Below are 17,200 nucleotides of genomic sequence, written 5' to 3'. Positions count from 1 at the left end.
ACTGCCTATCAGGGTGATCTTCTCCAGAAAGTGGTCTTGTGGATATGAGAGATGAAGGTAAATGGATGGAGTAACTGGTCTTTATAAGAACGGCCTAGAGACCAGCACATTTGTCCCTGGGTTGAGTCCTCCAGTGTAGGTGTCTCAAAGAGCAGAAGAGATGTCCAAACCAGCACAAGAGTGAATGACAGCGGAAACCCGGGAATGAAGAAGCCAGGTGATGTAATTCCTCCAAAGACCATGACTGCTGGGCTACTCAGTCCATCAAGGCCAACATGAGTCAAAGGCTGAGTGAAGATCTTGAAACTATGCTAACAGAATGATCCATGACCTCAAAGGTCATGCCAGCAAGCAGAGGAGTGAAATGAGGAGATTGACCCTGAGTGGAAAGAGGAGAGACTCAACATAGAAGACAAAGGTGACTCAGGAGATGGGATTCTGAAACACAGTCCAGTGAGCAAAGCTGGAGTTCCTGGGGTGGGTTGGTGGGGAGGAGGGATGGGGGGGGAGAAGGCTGTAAGAAAAAAATAGACATTTTGAGAGGAAAGCAACTGAAAGCCATGACTCAGATTTTTAAACCACAGTGGGAACCATGAACAGACACTACCAAGCAGAAAAGTAATGTCAGGATGGAGGACAAAATTAGAGAACCCTGTCTGCTGTCTGCAACTGCCATCAAGGGAAGGTGTTGCCACTGCCCAAAGATGGCACTCCAACTTTAAGGGCCCAAGAGTGGAATGTCAAGGTGAGTTTCTGCCGTGTGACTTCCTGAGGAGAAACAAATAAACCTCTACTCTGACCCCAGATAGGGCACTGGTCACAAGCCAAAGAAATTATCCCCAAACCACATTCAGGCAGCTCAACTGATGACCACTCACATAACCATGTGAATCTGATGTGGAAGGTGTTTTGACCTCCTGAGTCTGTGGTAGATGCTCACATCACTTATTCTCAGGACTTTGGCTAGTGGTGAGTGTCTGCAAGACCCATGAGCCCCTGACCAAGGCTGAGACCACAAACCTACAGACATAAATGTAAATTGACAATGTGACCATTTATCAAAACAACACCAGTTGGTTCCCACTTAGGTCCCTCAGTCTTTTGACTCAGTTTACAGTATCATGCATGGAATCCCTGCCATGGAGCAGGGCTCACAGCCCATCAGAAAGTGGTTTGTTTCACCCATAACCACCATGCCAAGAAATTGGGGGATGAGGTGCACTGAATAGAGCTGGGCCCTATACATACAACAGTAGGTTCTCAGCGGGGAATGAATGGAGAGAGGCTTAGCAAAGGGTGTAGAGAACTAAATAATTAAACTTTATACCATGTCAGATGGTGAGCAAAGATCATATTAAAAATGAAGAGAACTAGGGAGGAGAGAATTGAAAGGTGGGAGGAGGCATAACTTTTTAGAAGGACTCCCATACAGGGCTTCCTTCCAAGTGTGACATTTAGCAAAATCCTCAAAGGAATGAACAAAAGACTTATGGAGCCCGGGCCAACAAGAGGGCCCAGTTGGTAAAGGTGCTTGGGCTAGTCCTGATGACTTAAGTTCAATCCCCAAGATCCACATGATAGAAGGAGAGACAGACTCCCTTCACATTGTCTTCTGAGCTGCCCATGTGTACATGCAAATAAAGATGTTGGATGGATTAGATAGATAGATAGATAGATAGATAGATAGATAGATAGATAGATAGATGGATGATTGATAGATAGATGGATGATTGATAGGGAGAGATGATAGATGGATGGATTGATAGATAGATAGATAGATAGATAGATAGATAGATAGATAGATACATAGATACATAGATACATAGATACATAGATACATAGATACATAGATACACAGATAAATATAGGTAGGTAGATAGACAGATGATAGGTAGATAGATAGATACATAGATATATAGATACATCGATAGATAGATACATAGATAACACAGTAATAATACTTCTTTTAAAGATGAGTTATGGAGACATATAAGTAAATATAATAAATGTAAAGGTGCGGCAGCAAAACCATTCCTGATCCTACAGGTAGCAAGGAGGTCAGCATAAATTTGAGGCCAGAATTAGTGAAGAAAAGAGGAAAGAGCAGAGAAGACCCACAGTCCGATCACACAGGGCCTCCTAGGTTGTTGTATGATTCTGATGTTTTTATGTATAAATGAGTGTGGTGATTCGTCTTCATTGTCAGTTTGACTGAATTCAGAGTCACCTGGGAGACATCTCTGCATGAGTCTGTGATATACTTCCAGGAAGAAACACCTCCTGAAGTGGGTTGGCACCTTATCAACTGGGGACAGAGACAGAGCAAAGGCACAGGGTCATTCTGCTTCCTTACCACAGATGTGGTGTGAACAGCTGCCACCACACCTTTCCCTGCATTAACAGACTGTATCTCTTCAAGCCAGGAGCCAAAATCAATTCTTCCTCCCTCAGGCTGCTTCTTGCTGCGTGTGAGGTCACAGCAATGGGAGAAGCAGCTAGTGGGATGAGCGATGGGGACCGCAGCAGGGGTTTGGGTACAGGAAGCATGGTGATGATTTTAACAGCCCTTCCAGCAACTGCTGGGACCATTAGCTTTGGAGATCCAGAAACAGGATGGTCAGGGGTGGAGCGATTGCCCTGTGCCTGTGAGTGGAATGTTCAGTACAATCCAGGCGGGAACAGGAAGAGCCTGGGATTTGAGTGTGCTTTGAACGGGATGCTGATATGAGTGGTAGATGGAATGGATTCAGATATTGGCAAGAACCAGCTCTTGTGCCAGAACCATGCTGTTTATCTAGCTGCAGCTCTGTGGGAGAACGTGAAATCAGGAAAGGGACACCTCCAATGCTGTCCGTAGTCTGAACTGCCTTTGGCTCTCCAGGCCTGTTGTACAGAGTTTAAGATTTCTGTGAGGAATAGTGCTGGTGTTTTCATGGGGATTGCATTGGCTGTGTGGGTTGCATTTAGCAGGATGGCCACTCTGTTCACTCTTCCCACCGTGAACACAAGAGCCCCTTCCAGGAGTGGACCACACTTCCCACTGTGGGGTGACGGCCTCAGTTTCCTGCTTTGGTGTTTTATAACTGTCAGGGTAGACTCTGTTCCCTTGTTGGTTAGATTTAACCCCAGGTGGGGTGGATTTGTGTGAGTCTGTGTGTGTGTATGTGTGTGTGTGTCTGTCTGTCTGTCTATGTACGTGTACATGTGTCTGTGTGTGTATCTGTGTGTGTGACTATGTGTGCCTGTGTCTGTATGTTTGTGCATATGTGTGTGTGCATTCCTGTTTGTATGTATCTATGTGTATGTATATATGTGTGTCCATATTTGTCTGTGTGTGTATGTGTGCATCTGTTTATATGTTTCTGTGTGCATGCATGTGTGTGTGCATATGTGCATATGTTTGTATGTGTGGTGCATATGTGTATATATATATGTCTGTGTGTCTGTGTGCATATGTGTGATGTGTGTGTGTGCATGTGTATGTGTATGTGTGGGCATATGTGTATGTGTTTGTGCACGTGTGCATGTCCTGTTTGATTTGGTTTGGTTTGGAGCTATTGTGAGTGGATTTTGTTCCTTGATTTCTTTCTCAGCATCATTTGTGTAGGAATTCTATTTATATTTTTAGTTGGGAAGAGAGAGATCTGTGGAAGTAGGGGATGGGGCACAAGACAAGGCATTTGGGGAGAATATACATGTAAGAAAATGTCATAGCAAAACCTATTACTACATATGACTCTGTGTGCTAACAGAGAAGCATTGAAAAGCAGTGAGAAGCATTGAAGCAGAGAAGCATTGAAAAGCAAGACAAGGCATTTGGGGAGAATATACATGTAAGAAAATGTCATAGCAAAACCTATTACTACATATGACTCTGTGTGCTAACAGAGAAGCATTGAAAAGCAGTGATGGTGTAGACATCAAATGGGAGGGTGGAAACCATGGGAAGCGCCCTACACCCCAAAGACAGATTACCACTGCCCTATCCTCCAAACACAGATTACCACTGCCCTACACCCCAAAGACAGATTACCACTGCCCTACATGTCTCCCTTGCGTTCCTGTAACACTGGCTCAGAGTCACTTCCTGGCCCTGCAGTCTACCCAGTGTTTCCCACCCACACATGGGGCCTCAGATCTCTCTCCAGCTTCCTCTTTCTCTGCAGTGGCCACATTGCACACTTCTAGGACCTTCTAATTTTTTTTTCTTTTGGGGCACTCTATCCTAAACCTCTCAAACTTCAAGTCCTCCCCAAAACCAGAATAAGAACCCTGTCCTGGGAGCCTGGGCATCTGACAACCTCCCCAGCTCACAGCCTGTCTTGACCTGAAAGCCAAAGTCTCCGCAGCCCTGGGTCCTCTGTACATGCTGTCCTGATACCACGCTAGCCTCCTGTCTCCACAGTTTGATCTGGGCAGCTTGAATACTCCCATCTTCAACAGATCCTCTTTTTAAAGTCCTACAAGAAGAGGTGATGCCTTCTTTTTAATGACATAATTCTCAGAGGAAAATAAATGAGAGGAGGGTGTGATGGCTCACTCTGTCTTTCCAGGACCTGTGAGGTCAAGAAAGGAGCATTCAAAATATAAATTCAAAACAATGGCTACATAGTGAGCTCACGGCCTGATTGAACTACCCAAGACCTTCACTGTATGCAGTGGGTCATTTTTTTAAAATTGAGAGCAACTGAAGTTAGGAGGGTGTGTTAAGGGGAAGTGGGTGGAAATGGTATTTCATTGTTTGGACATGAGAAGTTCTCAAAGAATTAAATCATAAATAAATAAATGTCTCAGTAGGTGAATGTGCTTCCCCCAAACCTTATTACCCAGATTCAGTCCCAGGACCCAGGTGGTGGTGACAGAGACTCCCCCCTCCTGGGCTGCCCTCTGACCTTCGCACGCGTGCTACATGTGTGCATGTGCATACGCAGACACGAGTAAATAAAAAGCTAGTAAATTTTTAAGTTTTGATAAGCTGAAAGTGTACCACAGTAGAAGCAATAGCTACTTGATCAAATTCAAGTCTTGGAAGGCAGACATGGTACAAATCAGGGGATGTGAAAGATTGTAATATTTCAACTCTTCCCTGAGCCTTTGTTTCTGGTCCCTATACTTCCTGTTAGTACCCACAGCCAATAGAGCACATGGATCTTTAGTGTTAAAAGATGAACTAACACCAGTTGTGAAAGTGTACGCCTACAATCCAAGACACTTGGAATATGAGACAAGAGTTCACAAGTTCAAGGCCCATCTGGACTATATAGTGAGACACAAACACACAGACACACACAAACACACATACACACATACATACATACATACATACACACACACTCACACCACACACATACACACACACACACCACACACACACACATGCACACACACACCACACACACATACATACACACATACATACTCACACCACACTCACATACACACTCACACACACTCACACACACCACACACACATACATACACACACACCACACACACACATACATACACACACATACACACTCACACCACACACACATACACACTCACACCATACACACACTCACACACACACTCACACCATACACACAGTCACACCATACACACACTCACATACAACACACACAACACACACACATACACACACATACATACACACACACACACACACACACATACACAGAACAATTTTAAAAACCTTGACTCTCCTCTCCCCCCAGCAATGGTCCTACACATGTGCACATGCAGGCATGTTCTCTCCCATCCTCAGTTCCTAGCTCCATGTCCTCAGATTGAGTACAGATCCTGGAGTAACTGCAGAAACCAGGAAGGTAAAAATGGGCCACAGGGGCAGGTACCCTACAGAGGAAAAATGTCGGGATTCAGATGTTTTCATTGGGAAGACTGGGTAGAAAGGAGGGATAAGTAACACTCAGGATTCTTGGAAAAGCCATAAAGAATCATTATTTTATATTTACCTAAAATTATATATAATACATATATGTGTGTATGTGTGTATGCACCTATAAAATAAAGTTGCACCACCTGAGCAGACAATGCTTCCCAATGGTAAGATGTCCCTAAAGGTGCATCAGTGGCACTCCTATCTCAGACGTAACCAATGGCTGTCTGATTGGACGTAGGGCCCACTACACAGAAGGGAAAGCATGCCTGGGAAGCCAGCCAACTACCCAGGGCTTATGAAGTCATGGATCCTAAAAGAGAGCCCATTACTGCCACTTTACCAGACCAGTATAACCTCCAAGTGCATTCTAAAAACGCGTTCACATTCCCACAGATCTCACCCTCATCAAGAAGAGTCTCTTTGAAGCAGAGGAGGACTGTCACGGAAAACCACAGCACAGCAGGCCAAGGTGCAGACATAGCTAACTGATCGTGGGAGGCCCAGCCCCTGAGGATACGTCTACATCGCAACCCCTGCACCTAAGGCTTCTTCGGGGACACCGAAGAAGACAGGGTGGGTGGTTTGCAAGAGCCAGGGGGTGAGGAAGTCTGATGAGAGATCCCGTCTCCAAGAAGTGACAGAGACCCTTCGCCCGTGACACCTCAGCAAGACAGCTGCCTAAGCATGGCTGAACAAGGAGGACACCAAAGACATGCTAACGTGGGATTCAGGACCTCACAGGCTCCCACCCCTAAAGATGTAGACAACCAAGGAATGTGGAGAGAGGGAGAGTCACTCTTCCCGAGGAAAAGCCCCCAATTGATTACCCCATGCCAAGTGGTCAGTCCTGAGATCATATTCATACAAGTAGAACTAACTGGACTGAGCAGGCTGCATGCATGTGTGTATATATGGGTATGTGTGGGTGTGGGATGGTGTCTATGTGTGTGTATGTATGTATGTATGTATATAGGTATATTGTGTTGGTATTTGGGGTGTACTTGTGTGTATGTATATGTATGTGTGAGTATATGTGTGTGTGGAGGGGTATGTGTGTGTGTGTGTGTGTTGCGTACATATATATGTATGGTATGTTGGAGTTGTTTGTATGTGGGTGTGTATATGTGTATGTGTGTTGGTATGTTGGGGGAGGGTGTGTGAGTGTGTGTACACATATGTATGTGTGTTGGTATGTTGAGGGAGGGTGTGAGTGTGTGTGTGTGAGTGTGTGTATAATGTGAGTGCCAATAACACAAGAACAATTAAAGGAAAAGGCCAGGAATGTGAAGAGTGGCAGGGGAGTGACATGGGAGACCTTGGAGGATGGAAAGAGAGGGCCAAAATGATGTAATTATATTTAATTTTTAAATTATTTTCACATAAAAATAAAAGGAAAAATAGAAGATGAAGTTAGGAGGGAAAATGGTGGCGAATACAGAGGAGGAGCTGGAGGGAAGGGAATTCAGGTGTTAATATTAAATAAAATACAAAAATGTAAACAACTTCTAAAAGAGAGCACAGAACTGGGAGGCAAGTGTGGGGGTGGTTCTGGGAGGAGGCAGAGGGGAGATGGGAGGTGAATGTGACCAAAACGCACGGTGTCCTTGTATGAGACTCTCAGAGAAGCAATACAGACACCATATTTCAGCTAAGTTTCAGATCCCTGCCTTTGTTAGCTGCTTTTCTCGATGCTGTGACAAAGTGACAAAATGCCTCTTCAGGAGGAAACCCGGCGAGAAGACCAAGTGGTCCCCTGCACCTGCAGTCCAGAAGTACAGCGATAATGATGCTCCACTCACTTTGAGGCTAGCCAGCCACAGATGGAGATCCCTATCAATATAAGCCAAAATAAACCTCTTCTCTTTATGAATTGACTCCGATATTTATTCTTGTCAAGACCCAAAACAAGTTCACACCCAATGACCAGGTTTGATTATGGCATTCCAGAGTAACAAAACAGGAAAAGACTTACTAATTCCTTATTACTATCTCAAAAACAAGGATTAGAAGACTAGAAAAGAGAATTTGAATTAATACCTCAGAATATGGGGGGCCTTATACCAGAAGAGAGGAGTCACAGCACCCCTGTGACATATGCACATCAATTTCTAAAGCCCACACTTGAGGATAGTGAAGATCAGAGAGGTTATGTATCTTGCCTGAGGTTACACAACTATTTCAGAGCACAAAGGAAATATCCTGGAGCGGACGTAGATACCGTGGCTCTGCCTGTAACTCAGTCCCACGAAGTGTGAGACTCGGCTGCTGGGACATGAGAGCTCTCCAAAACACATCCCACTCAGACCAGTCCTTTGTTCCCCATGGCTAACTTACCCTGCAGACTTTGTCCCAGTGTGATCATCCCGCATCTGTGCACACCACTGCAGCCTGTGAAGAGAGGGAGGAAAAGGCATGAACTGCTGACGTGGTTTGTGCTCAACCAGCAAAATTACCGGCAGCCTGACCCCATGTAAGTCGGCTTGGCAAAGCTGGACGGAACCCGCAGAGGGAGCTTGGCAAAGCTGGACGGAACCGCCGAGGGAGCTGTGCCACTTTGCACAGTCTTCACAGAGTGCTCCTGATGTCTATGCGCTTTGTTTTCTCCAGGTTTTTCTTTTTTAAGAGGTGCAGTGTCACAGAGGCTGGAAGGAGCCCCTGAAACTGGAGTCACAGGAGCTTGTGAACTGCCATGAGGGTGCTGGGAAACGAACCCATATTTTAATGTCTTCTCAAGGACCAACTTAAAATACCATTACATTCATTTATTTAATTATATTTTAATTTATTCTTTGAGGATTTCATACATATATGCAATAATTTTGATCATATGCACCCCATACTACTTTAAAACTCTCAGACCTCTCCTTGCTCTCTGTGACCACTCTCTAGTTAAAAAGTAATCCACTGGATCTAACAAGTGCTTTCTAGTTGCATGTGGGCACAGGGCCATCCACTAGAGCACAGGCAGCCTTCCGGGGCATCCCCGAAGCAAGCGGACTCTTCTCCTGGCAGCCATCAACTCTCGGTAGATCCTTAGCTGGGGATGGAGCCAGACTAGGGTGCTGACTGACTTGACCCTGTGCAGGTCTCGTACAGGTGGCCGCAGCTGCTGTAAATCCTGAAGAGCAATCAGAAGATACAGCTTCACTCCAGCCCTCCCCAACACCCAACTCTAGCTCAGGAACTAATGCAGAAGATGGGGCACAGAACCAACTTCTATGTCTCATAGGATCAGACTGATCACTGTGGGATTGAAATTTCACGGGAGAGCAGTGTGGTTAATTTTAAGAGTATGTATTTTCTTAGTTAAGGTTACTATTTCTGTGATGAAACACCATGACCAAAAGGCAAGTTGGGAAGGAAAAGATTCCTTTGGCTTACACTTCCATATCACTGTTCATCATTGAAGCAAGTCAGGAACTCACACAGGGCAGGAACCTAGAGGCAGGAGCTGTCATGGAGGGTGCTGCTCACTGGCTTTCTCCCCATGGCCTGCTCAGCCTGCTGTTTTTTTAAATAAAACCCAGGACCACTAGTCCAGGGATGGCACCACCCACAGTGGGCTGGATGCTCCTGCATCGATCACTAGTTAGGAAAGTGCCCTACGGGCTGGCCTGCAGCCCAATCTTACAGAGGTATTTTCTCACTTGATGAGAGGAGAAGCAGAAGAGGAAGAAGAGGATGAGGATGAGAAGGAGTGAGGAGGAGCGGGAGAGAAGGAGGAGGACAAGGGAGGAAGGAGAGAGAAAAAGGATAGGAGAAGGGCTGTGCCTGTAACTCTGGGTCTAGGGGAACCCGTGACACCTCTAGCCCCCATGGGCACCTGCACTGATGTGCACACACACACACACACACACACACACGCACGCACGCACGCACACACACACACACACGCGCGCGCGCGCGCTTGTGTATGTGTCCCTGGCTATTCTTATGTCAACTCGACTCAAGCTAGAGTCATCTGAGAAGAGGGAGCCTCAACTGTTCTTTTGTATATAAGACGCATGTTCACGTACTATATATAAACATGAAGGCTACCATTTGCTGTGCCTCTAGGTGACATTTAACCTACAAAACCGTGTTTAACCACTTGGTCACCAGATGGTGGAGCTTTTGGGGAGGTTTAGAGGTGAGGCCTTGTAAAGTGGCTGAAGATTTGTGTTCCAGTCCCACTTCCTAACTCTCTGCTTCATAGTCTATCAAGAAGAAAGCAGCTCAGCCCCACAATCCAGCCATGAACTCTGCCAAGCCTTCCCCAACAGGGCAGACCCCACCATCACAGACTGTGAGACAAAATCTTCCTTTAAGTTGTCTCACAGTTTGTGTGGTCATCATCACCATCACTGATATGTGTGTGGTCACCACCACCATCACCACCTGTCAAGTCACCAACATTACCATCACTATCTGTGCAGTCATCATCATCACCACCACCACCACCACCACCATCACCACCATCACCACATCACCACCACCACCATCACCATCACCACCACCACCACCATCATCACCACCACCACCACCACCATCACCACCACCACCACCACCATCACCACCATCACCACATCATCACCACCACCACCATCACCATCACCACCACCACCACCACCATCACCACCATCACCACATCATCACCACCACCACCATCACCATCACCACCACCACCATCACCACATCACCACCACCACCACCACCACCACCACCATCACCACCATCACCACATCATCACCACCACCATCATCACCACCACCACCACCATCACCATCACCACTACCACCATCACCACCACCATCATCACCCCACCACCATCACCATCACCACCATCACCACCACCATCACCACATCACCACCACCATCATCACCCCACCACCATCATCACCATCACCATTATCACCACCACCACCATCACCACCACCATCACCATCATCATCACCACAACCATCATCACCACCACCACCATCATCACCGCCACCATCATCACCACCACCACCACCATCACCATCACCACCACCATCACCATCACCATCATCACCATCACCATCATCACCACCACCATCACCACCACCATCATCATCACCACCATCACCACCACCACTATCACCATCACCATCATCATCACCATCATCATCACCACCACCATCATCATCACCATCATCATCACCATCATCATCACCACCATCATCACCATCACCTGTGTGGTCACCATCATCACCTGTGTGGTCACCATCATCACCTGTGTGGTCACCATCATCACCTATGTGGTCACCATCATCACCACCTGTGTGGTCATCACCACCTGTGTGGTCATCATCATCACCACCTGTGTGGTCATCATCATCACCACCTGTGTGGTCATCATCATCACCACCTGTGTGGTCATCACCACCTGTGTGGTCATCATCATCACCACCTGTGTGGTCATCATCATCACCACCTGTGTGGTCACCATCATCACCTGTGTGGTCACCATCATCACCACCTATGTGGTTACCATCATCACCTGTGTGGTCACCATCATCACCACCTGTGTGGTCATCATCATCACCACCTGTGTGGTCATCACCACCTGTGTGGTCACCATCATCACCACCTGTGTGGTCATCATCATCACCACCTGTGTGGTCACCATCACCACCTGTGTGGTCACCATCATCACCACCTGTGTGGTCACCATCATCACCACCTGTGTGGTCACCATCATCACCACCTGTGTGGTCATCATCATCACCACCTGTGTGGTCACCATCACCACCACCTGTGTGGTCACCATCATCACCATCTGTGCAATTACTGTGATCATCTCCATGCCTCATCACTATCTTTATCAACGCCATCAGAGTAATCATTGTCATAGGTCTTTTTTTCTTGGCTGGTCTCAAACTCACTGTGTAGCTGAAGATTACCTTCAGCCTTTCATCCTCCTCCCTCTGCCTCCCTGGATGGGCGTCTGTCTAGCCTAATGTCTCTCTAACACCTCTCTATATTTAGTATCTACCTGTCTGAGACTGAAAGTGTGTACCAACACAGCTCATGCAGTGCTGAGGAAGAAGCCCGCGGCTTTATGAATGCTATGAAAATAGATATATGATAAATATATAGAGAGAGATAGGTAGGTGAGAGAGAGAGATTGATAGATGGTAGATTAGATAGGTAGATGATGGATGGATAGATAGACAGACAGAATCAATACAGAGAGCTGTGAAAGAGACATTCAACTAAACAGATGCCCACCCAGACAGTGGGTAGAACACTGACCATGCACAAGGAGCTGATTTCAGATTTTCAGAAAGCAGGTAAATTTACTCCTCCTGCATGTCTATAATAGCAGCATGCCTACAGCAAAATTCAAGGCAGAAACCACACAATCCACAGAGGCCCAAGAGCCTTCTAGACTGGGCTATAGAGGAGACTCTTTCTTGGCAGGTAAAAGGCATGAACCAACACCTGAAGTTGTCTTCTGACCTCTAGGGTCATGTGTGGGCACACACATGTGCACATGCACATACACATACACACAATTTCCTAATATGTTGGGTGGTTTTTAATTATGTCTTCACCAATAACACTTTATGCACTGAGAAAAGTTATTTCAACTCTCCATGACTCAGTTTCTCTCATCTCTAAAACAGGAAATCTCTATCTCCCATCTTTAAATTTAAAACAAAAAAAAAATCTTGCAAACATGCAAGAAAACCAGGGAAGTGGAAGATCACGCAGTGAGACACCCTGGTGCCTGAAACAAAAGCAGCAGGAGCCAGTAAGGGATGCTGCAGCCCCCCACACCATCCTGGTCTGGTCCCAGTACAGGACGTGTCTTCCCTGACTCCCCACTGCACAACCTCAGCCACAGCCCAGTTTCTCAAAGAATTCGCACTCGCCTGGAATTCTTTTACCCGTCTTGAACAAGACCAGAGCTGGACCGATTTTACATTCTAGTTCCGCCCCTCATTAGCTAAGTCTTGTCCAAAGTATTTCTTTTTGTATTTGTGAGTGTGTATATGTGTTGTGTGTGTGCATTGCATGTGGTGTGTGTGTGTGTGTGTGTGTGTGTGTGTGTGTGTGTGTGTGTGTGTGTATGACCTCACACATCTTTTCTCAGGTGCCATCCACCTTAATTGTTTAGAGACAGATTCTCTCACTGGCCTGGAGTCCACCAAGTAGGCTAGGCTGGCTAACCATCAAGAACCAGGTCTCTACTTCCCCAGCAGTGGTGGCTCACGCCTTTAATCAGGAGGCAAACAGGTGGATCTCTGTGAGTTCAAGGCCAGTCCGGTCTCCAGAGCGAGTTCCAGGACAGGCACCAAAACGACACAGAGAACCCTGTCTCGAAACAACAACTCAGATCTTCAATCTGCACAGAAGGCACTTTACACACTGGGCTATTGCTCAAGCCCAGCAAGTCACCTCCTTCACCGCCCTGGTTCTGCTCTGCAAGATAAGGCTGATAAGGGCTTTTCGAAGATGAAGTGCTGTGCAATGGTAAAGGAATGGTTGCCATTGCTGTGTGGGTTTCTGTTGCCCTTGCACCGTCCTGGGGGACCTGGATGCACACACAGGAACCCCAGGTGTTTACTCGGTGCTGCATTCTGGCTAGAACTGAGATGGCTCACAAACACACACATACCAAATGAACAGCCCCAGGAAGATCTACCCTGGTGGATGGGCTTCCCTGAGTCGAGGAATCTTGTCAAAGGTCTCCCAAGGTAGGGCTTTGCTGCGTACAACAGACCTGAGACAGCAGCCTATGGGCCAGACCCTTCCAAGGCTGAGCCTTCTCCCTGGCATCCATTTCCAGCCCTCACCAATCCCTCCCCGGCCCCATTCAACTTGACACTCACCCCAGAAGAGGAGCAGCCAGAAGCCCCACATCGTACTGTGGCAGTCATTCAATGAAGAGAGCCTTCCCTTTAAAAGCTTGCTTTGTGAAGAAGGGAAGGGGTGGAGCCAGGGTTGCTCAACGCAGCCAGACGGAGCCCCAGCAACTTTCTGCTGAGTTACCACCATCAGAGTGGACAGCCCGGCAATCCCCTAATTTCTCCCTTACATCTGCCTGGTGCACACATTTCTCCCTCTCCTCCTCCCTGACCTCCTGTTGTCCTCCTCTCCCTCCTCTCCCTCCTCTGCCATCTCTCACCATCTCCCTCCTCCCCTTCTTTTTTTCAGCACCACCATTTATCTCCCATCCCTTGTCCCCTCCTTCCATTGCATCAACCGAGTGAGACCACATGTGCTGCCCACAGAGAAGCACATCTCAGCTTTCAGGAGCTCAAAGCCACCCTCACAGCCTCAGGCACCGTGGTCCATGGGCTTGCTGCCGAGAAAATTCTGTTCTGTCATTATGTCAACCTCATAGAATACACACACCACACATCACACCACACATCACACTACACACACACACAGACCGTACACCTCACCACACCACACCACACACATACCACACCACACTCTACATCACACCACACAAACCACATACCACACCATACATCACCCCACACACCACACATACCACACACCCTACACCACACACACACACACACACACATATGTATCACACACAGTGAGACCATATACCTCACCACACCATCCCACATACATACCACACCACACCATACATCACACCACACACACACACCACCACCACCACACACAGCACACCACACACACACAGAGACCATATACCTCACCACACCACACACATACCACACCACACACACCACAACACACACACCACAACACACACACATATCACACCATAGTACACACACAACACAACACACACATACACACCACACTACACACACAGCACACCACACACACGCAAACACACTACCATACTCTGATTGCCCCCCCCATAGCAACCACTCCAGTCCAACCCCAGCCCCCAACATGTGTGCAAACACCCCCTCAGAAATGCAGAAGCCAAGTCATGTGATGGATGGAGTCCCCTAGTTGTAGGCTCTAACACAAAGATCCTGGTCAAAGTAGCTTGTCAGAAAGATGACCCAACAATAGACCAATTCGGGGTCAGTGAGAAAAGGAAAGTAAAGAGCCAAGAATGAGTGTTCTCTGCGAGGCAGAGCTTATGAAAGCATCCATCTTACTCAGGGTCATCACTGCTGCAAGGAAACACCATGACCAAAGCAAGCTGGGGGGGAAACAGTTTATTTGGCTTACACTTGCACATCACTGTTCACCATCACAGGAAGTCAGGACAGGAACTCAAGCAGGGCAGGGACCTGGAGGCAGGAGCTGAGGCAGAGGCCATGGAGGGTGCTGCTTACCAGCCTGCTCCTCATGGCTTGCTCAGGCTGCTTTCTTATAAAATCCAGGATCACCAGCCCAGGGATGGCACCACCCACAGTGAGCTGGGCCCTCCTCATCAATTACTATATAAGAAAATGCCCTACAGCCAGATCTTATTAAGGCATTTTCTCAGTTGAGGGTCCCTCCCCTCAGATGACTTTAGTTTGTCCAGGACATCAGAGAGCACACTCCCCAGAGTGCTCCTGAGGGATGTCAATGTTTCCACTGCTGTTAGTCATCCAGTGCAGTTTGCTATTGGGGGTTCCAGCATGACAACACTCTGAGCCTGGGCCCCACAAGCAGGTGGTTGGTTCCAGTTGACACAGTTCCATCACAAATAAAACAGCCTGTGGGACATCAGGCTAGTGTGTACTGGTCAGTTAAGGATCACAGGTATGATCAAACAAGAGCAGCGTTAGATACAAACTACCAAAGAAATGCAAGTTCAGGGTCTAGCTCTTGGAGTGAACACTCAATTTATGGAGGCTTTTTGGTTGGTTGGTTGGTTGGTTGGTTGGTTGGTTGGTTGGTTGGTTGGTTAGTTGTTTGGTTGTTTGGTTGGTTGGTTGGTTAGTTGTTTGATTGGTTGGTTGGTTGGTTATTTGGTTGGTTGGTTGGATGGTTATTTGGTTGGTTGGTTAGTTGGTTGGTTGGATGGCTGGATGGTTAGTTGGTTGGCTTGGGGGTTTTTGTTGGGGTTTTTTTGTATTGTTGTTGTTGTTTGTATACTTCCCTTGCTCTGTGAACTGCAAAATCTCTCCTTTTGCTCTGGGTCAGAACTCTGACATCCCGAGGAGTTTTTTTTTTTTTTTTCATTAGGCAATGTAGATGCTCATAACAGATCACAGGGAGTAACTGACTATCAGATGCTCACTCAGCCCTAAAGAGGACATCAGCATCACACCCCCAAGGTTCAGGGAGTGTCATGGAAGAAGGAGTGGAAAGAAAGTGGGAGTTTCAGGATGGGGTGGAGTGCTGTGCAGCGCTATATTTCAGGCATGGTGTGGCAATAACATTTACAAACTCACAGAAGCTGTGGTCACATGGGCAAGAACTGTGCGGAACTGAACCCATCAATATGGGCTGGGGGGAGAGCTCTCAAGGCTCAACCACCCCTTCCTGAGAATCTAGATGCACTCAGTTAGTGGTAGCTTCGGGGAGTGCTCAGAACGCCCCTCTCAGAGGTTATATTGGCAATTAATGGTTGGTGGAAGAAAGAGAGACATTCTTGTTAAGTTGTGTGGCCACCGGTAAGGTGTCCAATCCCATACCCACTCAAATGCCAGCAACCCCAATGAAATTCACTAGGTCACCAAAGAAGGCATGAAAATAGAAGGGGGACTTGGTGGGAAGAGGAGGAGGACTCACAGGAAGAGGAGGGGATTAGCTGGAATAAGCAGGAGAGATGTGTTCGAAACAAGGGGTGTGAATATGCTCAAACTACATCATAATGAGACTCATCATTAATCACAGTATCTCCTAAGAAACATGTTTTAATCTGATGTGATCATTACTTGAAAGTTTCAGTAATATCAACCTGCTTGTGTGGTAGGGAGTTCTCACTGGTGACACCATCATGACTGGCAGCTCTCAGGCCTCATCAGAGAAGTGCATTTGTATAGTACACAGCGGTTAACACAGCAGTCAAAGTGCAGAGAAAGTGTCAGCAGAGTGATCAGCCACAAGTGTGAGCTATACTGTTATTGGGTATTTGCCAGAGAAGACTGCTCAGACATGGGTTTAAACCAACAGAAAGTGTAGCATGAATCTTAAATAGTCTTATTAATAAAATCAAACCCAGTGCCAGTTATTGGGGTGAACACTGGAAGATCAGAGAGACAGAACAAGCCACAGCCACCTCACCTCACCAATTCCTCAGCTGATTCTGTTTCTTCAGACTGGAAGACTCTGAGTCCTCATCCAGAATGAATCTCAGCTGAACTGCTGCTAAAAGCCCAAAAGCTTAACCAGCTCTAGTTCCTGGTTTTCATG

The 17,200-nt window shown here is 46.9% G+C and overlaps 1 protein-coding gene across 2 annotated transcripts in view; it reads right to left on the bottom strand.

Moving 5' to 3' along the window:
* Positions 1 to 13,836, bottom strand: part of Adgre1 (adhesion G protein-coupled receptor E1) — a 75,253-nt gene extending 61,417 nt beyond the window's left edge. The window contains exons 1-2 of one of the 2 annotated variants that reach the window (XM_037197873.1): positions 13,741 to 13,836; positions 8,237 to 8,290 (exon numbers count right to left, since the gene is read on the bottom strand). In XM_037197873.1, coding sequence (XP_037053768.1) covers positions 8,237 to 8,290; positions 13,741 to 13,771 — 85 coding nt within the window. In that variant the 5' untranslated portion in view covers positions 13,772 to 13,836. The remainder of the gene's footprint in view (positions 1 to 8,236; positions 8,291 to 13,740) is intronic. The other variant, XM_028861207.2, reaches the window with a different exon arrangement.
* Positions 13,837 to 17,200: the final 3,364 nt, after the last annotated feature.

The sequence above is a fragment of the Peromyscus leucopus genome, chromosome 22 (genome assembly GCF_004664715.2).
Source record: "Peromyscus leucopus breed LL Stock chromosome 22, UCI_PerLeu_2.1, whole genome shotgun sequence".
NCBI lineage: Eukaryota > Metazoa > Chordata > Mammalia > Rodentia > Cricetidae > Peromyscus > Peromyscus leucopus.
Note: the sequence above shows the minus strand (reverse complement) of the source record. Positions and strands in the feature narration are given on the sequence as shown.